General features: G+C 38.3%; 2 protein-coding genes across 2 annotated transcripts; both read left to right on the top strand.

Annotated features, from left to right (window-relative positions):
* Positions 1 to 888: 888 nt before the first annotated feature.
* Positions 889 to 3417, top strand: LOC306736304 (insulin-like growth factor-binding protein 6; the record flags this gene model as incomplete). Its single annotated transcript, XM_079217921.1, has 4 exons — positions 889 to 1204; positions 1620 to 1645; positions 1750 to 1869; positions 1983 to 3417. 4 exons carry the CDS (start codon positions 889 to 891, stop codon positions 2085 to 2087), a joined length of 567 nt encoding a protein of 188 aa, XP_079074047.1. The 3' UTR covers positions 2088 to 3417.
* Positions 3418 to 4407: 990 nt separating this feature from the next.
* LOC306736229 (phosphatidylinositol 5-phosphate 4-kinase type-2 gamma-like) lies at positions 4408 to 12863 on the top strand (the record flags this gene model as incomplete). Its single annotated transcript, XM_079217839.1, has 10 exons — positions 4408 to 4557; positions 4656 to 4753; positions 5995 to 6091; positions 7304 to 7453; positions 8981 to 9127; positions 9356 to 9394; positions 11288 to 11401; positions 11477 to 11729; positions 11885 to 11988; positions 12206 to 12863. The coding sequence occupies 10 exons, from the start codon at positions 4408 to 4410 to the stop codon at positions 12284 to 12286; spliced, it is 1233 nt and encodes a 410-aa protein (XP_079073965.1). The 3' UTR covers positions 12287 to 12863.
* Positions 12864 to 13111: the final 248 nt, after the last annotated feature.

Genomic DNA, 13111 nt, shown 5'->3' with positions numbered 1-13111 from the left:
GATTAAAGCATGTTGGAGATTTTATAATTCAATCTGTTTGTGACTCACAGTCAGTGGAATTTGTAGGGTGGGACGTTTTGCTTGTAGCTATTAATGTCTTAGTCATTCAACCTTAATCGGCACTCCTTTAGCCTCTCAGCATTGGCCATTCCCTCCAAATCTTTAGCCCTGCAGTTATAGACTTTGTAAACACGCTCTGGAAACCAAGTGTTTGTTTATGGTTGCCGTTTAAACAAAAGTCCTAACAATGTCAAAAACAACGACGGAAAGGGAGGAAATAACTACTTTTACTATTTTTATTGTAATTTTCACAGTAATAGGGTATTGTTTTCACAGCAATTATTATTATTAGGAAAGTGGGTTTATTATTACTTTTTTAAATCCATATTTTACTGATTTTATGTGCATTTCAAATTACATTTAATAATGTCCTTATAGTTTTTTATGTAAAATCTGTAAATAACTATTAATTGCTTGAGAAATGACAGTGAATACACTAACGATGAAAACAACAAACGAGAATGTGCGTGTGTATGTGCGTGTGTGCGTGTGTGCGTGTGTGTGTGTGTGTGTGTGTGTGTGTGTGTGTGTGTGTGTGTGTGTGTGTGTGTCACAGACAAGGGGAAACGGGGTGTGCTCAGCTGTGTGAAAACATTCTCCATCGTGTACCCTCCCATACCTTTCCCCACTGGTTTCGACTCTTTAAAAGCTGCTGCCAGTCGTGCCTAACAGATTCATCATCATTCTGTCTTGGCTGGAGGGAATTATTATCCACCTTTTGACACACTGCAGTCAGTGGATCTAGACTAAAACTAAGTCCTCAGTCAAGAAGTCAGTTGTCAGAACCTGGACTGTTACCATTTATTAGTGGACAACTTTCAGAGAGAGATGCTTCTGCATTTAAACATCCTGGTGCTGGTCCTCCTGCAGCCAACTTTGTCGAGCTCAATGATGCTGACCACACCGTCCAGAGGATGTCCCACCTGTAAATCAAAGCCAACACAGAGTCAGCCGGCTGTAGATTCAAATTCCACCGCTCCGGCCATTGGAGAACCATGTGGGGTCTACACTCTGGGCTGCGCCCTCGGTCTACGCTGTGCACCTTCAGAGGACGAGCCAAGGCCCCTCCGGGCCCTTCTGGAAGGCAGGGGAGTCTGCAGCAATGCCAGCAGTGTCAACCCGACTGACAATGTCCAGACTGCAGGTAAGATGAAATCCAGGCTCAGGTGAGGTTATGGATTTTCAAAATTCAACATTTCCTGATTATTACACCTGTTTTTACACAATGCGTTCACTTATCAGCAGACTGCTCAGTGCCAGACAAGCGGTTACTTAAGAGCAGCAGATGTAGTGAAACATCACAGTCGGCTGCATGAAAAATGTTTTTATGGCTCAGTGGCTGCAGTATAACCATTGATTTTATCTTCAAGATTGTTTTTTTTAATCACATCTAGTGCTTTTAGTATTAATAGTTATATTAGTTAAGAATAAGACACATTACAGTTTTTGACAATGAAATTAATGTTGTTTTATAGGATATGTATGGTATGTAGATGTATGTATATTCACACAGTAACAAGTGATGTATGCTAAATGCTTTTGTCTGTGTCTGATCTTAGACCCTACTACTGAGGATCCAGATGAGGTAACTAAATCATCTTCATCTAATAACCTTAATAATTCAGAGAGACAGTATATGAGTTAAACTCTACCAGATCGTCACGTGTATCTGTTGAACTCTCCCCTTAGGCTCCATGTCGTAAACTGCTGACTTCACTTATTAAAGGTCTTGATGCCCATTTATTTAAGTTGCATCATGATATCTACATGCCCAACTGTGACAAGCATGGTTTCTTCAGAAAGAAGCAGGTATGTTTGCAAATAAGACAAATGATAGGAAAGCATGTGAACAAGACTTCCTTATAGACCTGTGGTTGTATTTTTAGCTGCAAAATTAATATTTTTTTGCTCTATTTGTGCAGTGTTGGTCGTCTCGAGGTAAGCGCCGTGGCAAGTGCTGGTGTGTGAATCGGAACGGCATGCCAGTGCCCTCAAACACTAAACAGAGGGGCGGTCTGAGTTGTTAAAATACATGCTGCCTGGACTGAAGCCGAGGAGGCTGAAGCTTCATCACCAACACGAGATAAAGATGAAGGAACACCAATACAGAGTCGAATGGAGCTCAACACAGTCTGGCATTTCATTCTCCAGCAGCCAGAAACAGATCTCCACCAATGAAAACCTGTTTTCAAATCAGGTGTAACTTTGTATCCTTGCGCCCTCTACTGAACATATTCGGAGTGTATTGATTAGACATGACTGTCATATCAGCTGATGTAAGATGTCAAGTACATTATATCAAATGTATGTTAACAGGTGACTTTTTTCCAGACAAGAGTCCCATTGTAACATTAGTTGCAGAAACTGCACCTACAGTTTGAGCTACATATTCAAGTTGTTCATCTTTATGCTTCAACATTTTAACTCCCTTCATATTTCTTGCCATCTTTAATAATCTGATTTGGATCATTGTATCATATTTATGCATACATTTTCAGTATTTGTTTTACTATGATTGTATTACTGTAATTGCTGTACAAACATCTCTAGATGTAATCCTATTTATGTTACTTTGAATATGATATTTTTATTAATATTGCTAGTAATCTGATAAGTCATTTCTCGGTGGTTGCCCATTAGAGCAGACACCTGAGGTATTATTTTAAAAACCTGAATTTCTAATGCAGAATAACATGGCGGCATTGTTATCATTTTTTCTTTTTTTGGCATTCATGAAGAAAATGTACCTCTTGAACGATAAGAAAGTTAAAACTGATACTGACGGGTAATATTGCAAACATTCCCACAAGATACTTTATTGATGCTTTTCTGCATTTAAAGAACCTATTGATATATGTATTGTAAAGAAAAATGTCTTGCTCAAGAGGTAAATCTATTAAGTCTTTAAACCAACATTCCGAATGAAGAAGAAGAAGAAGAAGAAGAAGAAGAAGAAGAAGAAGAAGAAGAAGAAGAAGAAGAAGAAGAAGAAGAAGAAGAAGAAGGTGGCACATGTGTTTACTGTGGATCAATGCAAGGTTGAACAGTAACACTCACATGTAACACAACAAGTACAGAATTATGTTTACAGCGTAGAGGGCCTAAATTATTAACTAACAAGTCATAAATCATATTTATTATTCAACAGACAGGAGATTAAAGGCATTTTTAGATCAAACTCAATTAAAATTGTGGCTGCAATAAAACCAGTATGACAGTTTATCATCTGCTACAAATTATCATTTGCTACAACCATGATGTTTGAAATAACTTGTGCATCATTTACACCGAGTGAAAAATAAAAAGAAATGCATTTTGTAACACAGTCAATTAAAGCCTTAATAAAAACTACTTTCCTTAAAATGTTCAGCTTTTGTTGGGACTGTTGTATTGGGCCTTATTATACTGAGAGGTGTTTGTGATATTTTGCCCTCATCAAAGTTACACAAAATACACTCCAAACCACATGGGTGTCAGGGTCCAAGATAAATATGAGGGGTAAGTGGAAAAATAATCTACAATATTTCTTTACGAAATCTTGGCTGTTTTTCATGCAAACATGCTGGATACTTTCATAATAATAATAATAATAATAATAATACATTAAATTTGGAGGCGCCTTTCAAGGCACCCAAGGTCACTTTACAATTACAATAAAATAATACAGGGTAAAAGATAAGCATAAAAGATATAAACAACAGTAAAACAGAGCATCAACATAAAAACAAGTGAGGTGCACAGGGACCAGTTATAGTGTGTATGCCAGTTTGAACAGATGAGTTTTGAGTTGAGATTTGAATAAAGTGACGGAGTCATTCATGTCTTTATGCCCCATGAATCTTTCAAATCAAGCAACGACAAAAAGCAAAATGTGCTCTTTGTTTGAACTGCTCATAACTCAATTATAATATCTCCCTTTACAGCACGATTGGATTGTTTTATTTCTTTAAGCTTATAAGGAAACACGTTTTTCTTTATGACTATATCATGCAACGGCGTTTTGTAATCTCAAAATAGAAAATCAGCAGTAGTGGAAGATGTGTTCTGACCTTAAGTAGCCCGAAATACCAACATACTCAAGTTAAGTATTTAAAAAGTGTAAAACAGCCCACTTGAGTAAATACACTTATTTCCACCTCTCACACTCACGAGACGAGTAAAAGAGTGTTCCTGCATATTGTTTCATCATTCTGGCTGCAGTGCTGCTTTCGTCCCGAGGGTGTTTAGTGTGATTGCTGCTGCACAGAGCCGGCGCTCACTGCGCCAGGCGGACTTCAAGCTACTTTACATAGCCGGGTGGCGAGTGACACCCTGCTCACAGTCTGAGGTATACGGGTCAACAGTGCGATGTCTTCTCCCGCGGCCACCTCCAACCCTTTGAACACTCTGGCGCCCAAAAGCAAAACCAAGAAGAAGCACTTTGTGCAGCAGAAAGTGGAGGTTTTCCGAGGCAGTGACCCCGTGTTGAGCGTGCTGGTGTGGGGAGTCAACCACTCGGTAGGTATACGATACGAGGGCTGCTCTCTGGGAGTGTTATAGATGTATATCTGTGCGTGAATATGTTCATTAACTGTTCCTCCATTGATCATGTGCAGATTAATGACCTGAGCCATGTGCCTGTACCTGTCATGCTGCTTCCAGATGACTTCAAAGCTAGCACCAAGATCAAAGTCAGCAACCACCTCTTCAACAAGTACTGTGCTCCACTCAACTCTGTCGGTCTCATTGTAGGAACCTTCATCCTTCTTCCTGTGATTTGCACACATTTGTGTGGCTCCTGTGATTCATTTGCCTGCCTATGTTCTCATCAGAAATTACAGCCCCCCTCTTTTAGAGAACAATAATGTTTTATACACCAACAATAGCTGTAATACTCCCACAGCTACAGCCATTATCACTAACAATGAATAGCCACAAAGATGAAAGAACTATTAATTTAACTTGTCTGGACCAGCGTGCAGTGTGCAATATTGTGATGCAAAAGAAGGAAACTATGAGTTTGAAATGCATTAGTTTGAGTGGTTGTGTAACACCAGAACATCCATGAATTGCATACAAACAAGACAGAAAACAGCTAAATTGATGAATTAAACGTTAAACGTTAAATGTTGTGGGGCTCACAGAGGTTGAGCGTCAGTCAAACTAAATATAAGCTAATGCCTGTTTTAAAATCACAACTATTTATGAAAGCTGTGCTATATACTCCCTCTGCCCCGAGGTTCAGTTTCTATAAGGATGGAGTCTAGAAAACTTCAGTGGCTTTCAATAATCCTTTAATCCACAGAGGAATCCAGGTTGTGTAAAGATTTATAAACAGAGGAACAATAAAATATGTTTCTCAAATTAAAAAAAACCTGTTACCTGCATGGTGAGATTCACTTGAGTGTTATTCATGTTGCTTGATGCGGAAAATACTTAAGATTGAAATAGTTTAAACATAACTAAAGATGCAATTTCCAATTTCCAAAAACAGCAGACTTAAACACACACGTAATTAATGTTTTAGTGTCATTATAGAAAACACATCAACCAAATAAATATGATTGGTAATTGGTTACTATCTCTCCTGCATTTAATCATGTGTGATTTTTGAGTCTTTCTGTTTTGTATATTAAATTGTGGCTTTAGTTATTGTATTATAATGATTGACTTAATAAAACCACACATACACATACATACAACCTTTTGATCAAGAGATTTGAACATGTTATTTTTGTGCATTGTATACTTGAGCTGCGAGAAGAAGAGAGAAAGAGAGAAAGAGAGGAAGAGAGAAAGAGAGGAAGAGAGAAACATGTCTTTGATATTTATTTAATGAAGCTCCAGTAGCTCCAGTGTGGCTCTGGTCAACTCCATTTGCTGATCAGATGCAGTGTGAGGGATGTTGCAGCATTTCAAGCTGCATTGTTCTTATTTCATGCATTTGTTCCTCAGGGAGAATCTTCCAGGACAGTTCAAATTCAAAGACTACTGTCCACAGGTGTTCAGAAACCTGCGAGAGCACTTTGGAATCGAGGACCAAGATTACCAGGTAAAACTATAACCTCACTGCAAATCAACATTGCATTGTGCCATAACAAATATATTATGAACAGTAACAAGGTACCTTCTGGAAGGAGACGTTGATGAAAACCAGACTCACAAACACACAAAGCATCCAAGGTTTTTCAGTGTTTTGTATGTTCTGCATGTATTGAGCCGCTCCCTTCTAAATTTGCATTTCTTTGTGTCATATTTGCATGTGCCAGGTGGCCGACAAGGTGCCATCATCTGTTCAGCTCAGTGCACATTTGCTTAGCACACAATTATTATGTGATAATATGTGCTGATAAAAGTTGTATTTCTGCACATCTACAAGAGTGATGCCGCAAATGTCTTTAAACAAAGCTTACATCAGAGAAACATTTGTTTTAAATGTTTTGGCATGATAACACAAACACAACTATGTCTTATATACATGTAAACTTAGAGGAAGAGTAATAGCTGAACATTAATACATAAGGGAAGCTAAAGGGAAATTCCCACAATGTAAAATAATACACAGAAATTATTGGACACCATTAAGACTGCGCAGGATTAATAAGTAACACTTTGTGGAGAACGACTTCGGAATATGTCAGCAGCTGGTTGTGAAGGAAGTTTACATTATCTCCAAGATTATATTTATTAGGGGACAGAACCCAAATGCACTGCATAGCAAGTGAAGAATTTAATTTGCTTTGCTATTTCATCTATGCATCACAATGGCTATAAAATACATAGAAAACACAAATGTCCAGAATTAATAGAATGGACAAGCTCCATTATAAATAACAGAGTTAATCTTCATGCAATTATCAGCATGTCTCTTTTAGTATTTCATTATTATGACATTTTTATTTTACTTTAGTTTTTTTACTTTGTACCTTTCATTGTGGTTTTAATACCACTGGCGATACAAAATGTCTCACAAAATGAAAAGTTTTACCAAAGATAAAAGCAATTAAAAAACAAACACACATAAACTTTATTACATTTAGTATACAGATACAGGATGACATTTAAATCTTTGCATTTAACCTATTCTAACTATTTCAGTTGCATATTTCAACATGTCCCATCTGTTGGCATTCAAGATTGTGTGTCAGTGTGAATGAAAAGAGTTTTAAAACGGTGTTCTGGATGTAAAAGGTTTTCACGGTTTTCACAGCTGATTTCACATGTTGCCACTGCTCAGATATGCCATGCTTTCTCTCACCAACAGGTGTCTCTGGCCCGCAGTCCTCCACTAAAATATGAAGAGGGGCAAGGCGCAAAGCTGCTGCTGACATCATACGACCGCACTTTGGTAGTAAAAGAAATCTCCAGTGAGGAGGTGGAGGGAATGCACAACATCATCTCTGAGTATCACCAGGTAGGACTAACACAGTTGATAGGGGGTTTAAACGTCATTTAACAGCAAACAAACCATTTTATATGTGACTAACTCCATGCAGTAAATTCTGAGGATACATTTCATTTCATTAGTCACATTCCACTAGTTTTGTCCTGCGTCGTTGGTAAAGAAGGAGAAAATGTGCTCTTTCTGTGATAACCCTGGCAAAGGTTTTACAACATCAAAGCTAAAGGTTGACAGGGCGTTATCTTTCTACACGTAATGATACATGACCACAGCTCTCGCTTTAACAGTTCAATTTGAGTTTATAAAGATATTTTGAATAAAGCAAAGACACTCCGATGACTGTTTCTGTTTGACATTTATAAAGGGGTAAACCTGATGGGCAAGATGCACTCTCTAAGAAGAAGAATATTTCACTTTACATGTTAGCAAAATAAACACAATATCGGAGATTTGCTAATGTACTGTGGTGTAGTGAAGTATATCTGCATTTATTTTTTGTCCTAACAGACCATTTTTTTCTCAGCAGACATTTTGACTCGTCATAGCGTTACAACTAATATTAATGATGGATCTGTTCTATTCAATCCCCAGTAAGCCATGACAGTGTGACAGTGAGCCAGCATGAACAACACCAGGACCCTGAATCTGAGGCTAAATCAAATCCAGCCATCATTTTTTTATTTCCTTTTCCTACTGTAACATCTGAAAATGTCTTCTGTAAAAAAGGCCTACGGCAAAGTAAAGATATTTTAAGACAAAGCCTATTCCTTAGGCACCATTATTTGACTTATAACTCAAGGTCCGCTGGTGAGCTTTCTCTAGAGCCTTGAATGCATCTCATGATTTTCATCAGTGGTTAACATTTGCTCAGTTAAGTAGTTAATCCCCCTTGAAGGCCATGAAAGGCGATTGAAACCTACAGGAAATATATAGTAAGCAGACTTTAATGGTGCCCTGTGGAGTTCTGAAATGATTCTTTGAGGAACTCGATTACCCAAAATAATCAATGCAAATTGTATACATCGAGACTTCGTTTAACCACCGCAAGGCAAATATTTCGGGACTGTTTTTGGGACAGGTGGTGACAAAAGTTAGACAAAAAGTTGGAGCCTTGAAACAGAATGTAATAGGGCACCTAAATGCATTGAATACATTTAGTTTTTACAGATAATAAAGCAATGTATGCAATAGGAATGTTGATTTTATCTGATGACATGATTCATCTATGAAATAATCGCTAGAATACTCGATGATTACAAAATAATTTATATCTGATATAAAAGATAAAGCAGATTAAATTGCTTACATCCACGTTATCGTGCTCCCAGTCTTCTTCTCTGCCTTTTTCTGGCGCATTGTAGCTTTTCTTAAGCCGTTACTGCCACCAGTAGATCTGTCTGGTGGGAAACCATTGGCAGGACTTGCATGTTCGCACAGGAGCAAACATAACATGGGCACATTCACTGCCTCATACCGCTGGGTGGATGCGTCTTTTATTTTCCCATCATTCTTTGTCTGTTCACTGCTGTTTCCTTCTAGCACATTGTCACCTGCCACGGCAGTACGCTGCTCCCTCAGTTCCTGGCCATGTACAGAGTTACTGTGGAGAGCGAGGACACATACCTGTTGGTCATGAGGAACATGTTCAGCCACAGACTGCACGTACACCGAAAGTACGACCTCAAGGTAATCAGCACGGACGGCTTCTTGGTAATGGCACACCAGCAGTGTGCGTCGGAGCATCTGTTGTGTTTTTTGTCTCGCCTCAACTAATTTTTCCACCAGGTGGTTGGATTAATGGCTATTTTTTGTATCATGTGTGGAGACATTCATCGACTCTCAGCGGCTTGTGATTGTAGCATTTGTTTTGTGAAGTAATGTGTGGTTTCTGTCCTATTTCTTTTCTCTCCTCAGGGGTCCTTGGTGTCTCGTGAAGCAAGTTTTAAAGAGAAGGTGAGATCAAATTAATCAAAATAACACAACAAAGTCCAGGATTTATTTCCATCCATTTTCAATTTTTAATCCCAATTTTTAACCATGACCCTCCTTAATTTTAGTTTATTCCACCATGTAGCACCGGTGTAGATAAAGAAACCTTAAGATCATGGCTTTACAACTATAAAAGTTCAGGTTAGCTATCATAGCTCTGGTATTGTGATTAGGAACTTATTCTCACTACTTTATTGTTGAGATAACTGGCTGCTCTGGCATTTAAGATATCCTCAACTGAGAGCCAGTGGAGCTGAGACTTGCCCATATGACTCCTACTATGCAGCCCTAGTACTACTCACCAGTTTGTTTTATGCTACTTCAAGTTTTTGTTTCACGGTTTTATTAAGGCCCCAATACCATGAGCTCATGGCGTAGTCCAAGTGACACTGGACAGTGTAATGCATTCCCTATCCAGTCAACGTATCCTCATGCAATGGTTTGTATGATATCTCAAGAAAAGTTTTGTTCTCTCTTACGAATGTCCAGCAACACAAATCAGTCTTCCTGCACCCCTGCAGTGCAGAACTTGTTTAGGCAACACACCTACTTGGTAGGTTTTCAGAAAATATTGTGGTTTGGGTCAAAATAAGTATGTTTGTTACGTTACTTATCTATCTTTATTGTTCCAAGTTTTGTACTCTTGTGAAGTCTGCTGATATTGATGCGGCAAAGAGAATAAGAAAGTAATTTACTTCTGACATTGATCTGTTCTTTTAAAGTAATTTGAAACAATAGATGCTGGACTGCAGAGTTACCTTTTAACGGTATATGGATATTTTATAAAATGGTTTGCCACAACTTCTATATACGTAAAGGAATTATTTTTTTTGCTAGATTCAGTATTTCTTACAACAATAAAATTATTTTCTGGTCTACAATTTTTAAAGGTGCACTCCAGTGATTTAGTACTGCACTCCCATAAAAATGCTGGATCCTGCATTTCCTGTAATGTGACTCCCACTCAACTGATTTCACAGACCAATTGGTATTTCTTCTTAAGAGTTTACTGGCTTTTCTCTTGGCAAAGAAAAGCCATAGTAACTTACTAAAAGAAAAAGTTAAATGTTAAAACCTTGGTAAGTGTTATAGTGAGATCTTAGAACTGTTAGTAAACTGAGAAAAGTAAATGAACTCTATACCTCTTTGTTGTAAGCTTAACAAGCACAACTTAATGAGCTTTAATTGCCTGCAGCTGAGCCAGTCTGCATGTGCAAGCTACATATAAATATCTTCATGCTATTTTTCATAGTTTTAAATGCTGTATCTCAACAATAGAAATGTAATTATTGTGATATGTGATTGAGGGCACAGTGTGAAATCACATTTCCTATATTGTATCCATTTGTCATTGTGTGTGACAAACGTGTGTTTTCAGAAATGTCTTCAGAGAAAACTCACATAGCAAAAGATTTTAAATAACGTCAGAACCCTTCTGTTTGGCTTGACCCCAATGAGAAAAGAAAGAAAATAACCATAGGGCTGTGGAAACCTTTCATCTTTCCAACTGTGTTGATTCTAAAAACAACATTTGGGGTAATAGCATTCAGCTTTTATGTCACTGGAAATAGGATGGGTAATTCTTTCATGGAGTATTTTTCTACTTCAGAGATAGTACACAAATAGTCACATGGCAGCTATTTACTTATTTACGCCCGGCCAATTAAGTAGCATTGAATATGCTACTTAATTTAGCAATAGTTAGCAAGCCGAGAGCAAATAGCATTGTTGGCTTCTGACACCTGGGTGATAATAGTATCTGCCTCATTTATTGAGAAAAATACTAATGAATATTGTGATCACTAGGTTAAGTATAAATATAGTTTACAGTTGATGACCTTCACTCTATGTTTCCAGGTGAAGGAGCTGCCCACCTATAAAGATGTAGACTTCAGAAATAACATGCAAAAAGTTTATGTAAGCGACGATGAGAAGGAAAAGACTGTGGATAAGCTGAACAGAGATATCGAGGTCAGAAAACACAGTTGAAGAAGCATGCAAGTGTTGTTTTCTCTGCGTACATGTGTACATGTCCTCTTACTGCAGTTTCTAGTGCGTATGAGGATCATGGAATACAGCCTGCTGCTGGGCATCCATAATGTTGAGCGGGCTGAGAGGGAGGAGGAGGAGGAGATGGAGTCGTCCAATGAAGAGGAAGAGGAGGATGAAAACAACTTGGCTCCCGCTCCAGGATCCACCTCACCTGAGGGTATTGGTGGCTACATGAACTCTTTCAAACCCATGGGCCCCGGAGAATTTGACCCTTACGTGGATGTGTACGCTATTCAGAGCGCTGTAGGTGAGTCCTGACAACTGAGAGGCCTCTGGTGAATTTAAGTAGGTTAAAGGGGCCATTTGCTGTATTACACCTAAACCTCATCTCATGTTGGGATGCAGCAGATAGTATCATATGTTCATACCACTCACCAAATTCTGTGAATCACTCCCATGTAGGTGCACCCCAGAGGGAGGTGTATTTTATGGGTCTGATTGACGTACTGACACAGTACGACACCAAGAAGAAAGCTGCTCATGCTGCCAAGGCCGTCAAACACGGGGTGAGAAACCAGCGGCCTCTAAAGTGATCGGTTGGCATATGCGGTCTTTACATCTCTATCCTGGAAAGTGTAAAGGGTTGCTTTCATTTTTCCATTCAGTTATCTCTAATCAACTGTGTGTGTGTGTGTGTGTGTGTGTGTGTGTGTGTGTGTGTGTGTGTGTGTGTGTGTGTGTGTGTGTGTGTGTGTGTGTGTGTGTGTGTGTGTGTGTTTGCAGGCAGGAGCAGAAATCTCAACAGTTCATCCGGAGCAGTATGCTAAACGTTTCCGGGAGTTTATCACAAAAATCTTTGCCTAGTTCAGTGATTCAGTCCCATCATCTTTGAATACAAGAGGAGACTCTCAATGCAACACTTATGTCATCTTAAACCTAGAAGCACTTCACATGTACTGCTAATCTCGAAGTGCATTCACTGTTCATAACATGCTGTACTGCAAGATGGACTGTGCATTTATTTTGAATGAATAACTGGAATTAGCAGACAGGAAAAAAAAGTATGTTTAATGGGTTTTCTTTTGTTTTCAGTTTTGGCATCACTCCTCCAAACTCAGTGGGAGGTAGAGATGAGAAAAACACATTACATTTGTTGCAAGTCTCATTTGCTGCTGCTCGGGGGAAATATGTATGATTTTCTCTTAAATATTAATTTATTACGCCTTCTTTTCCCACCAGTGACAACACTTGACAACACTAGAATAATGAGGGCAAATCTAGAGGGTCTCCATTCGGAAAAATACAATGTTCATCTCCTATTAATCAGCAATGTGTGATTTAAGCTGTTAAGACTGAGGTTATCTGATCCAAAATGTCGTCAAATGCAGGATTGAAATAAATAGCACCAACATAACGATGGGAATGAGATACAAGCTAGTAAATACTGACAGCTTTCATTAATGGGAAAATATGTTAGAATTCATTTAACAATCTAGCAAGTAACTATTTCATGAATATATTTAAATCAATTAGAAATGTTGTTTATCAGTGAATGTATCATCATTCATGATATGATGATTATGTGATTATGTGCTATTAAAACCTGTTTTCACAAAGAGTTTTTTGGTTCCCTTATCACTAAATAAATACACATCTGCCATTATCTGTAAATAAATTAGTTGAAATTGA

The sequence above is a fragment of the Taurulus bubalis genome (assembly GCF_910589615.1).
Source record: "Taurulus bubalis genome assembly, chromosome: 5".
Taxonomy (NCBI): domain Eukaryota; kingdom Metazoa; phylum Chordata; class Actinopteri; order Perciformes; family Cottidae; genus Taurulus; species Taurulus bubalis.
Note: the sequence above shows the minus strand (reverse complement) of the source record. Positions and strands in the feature narration are given on the sequence as shown.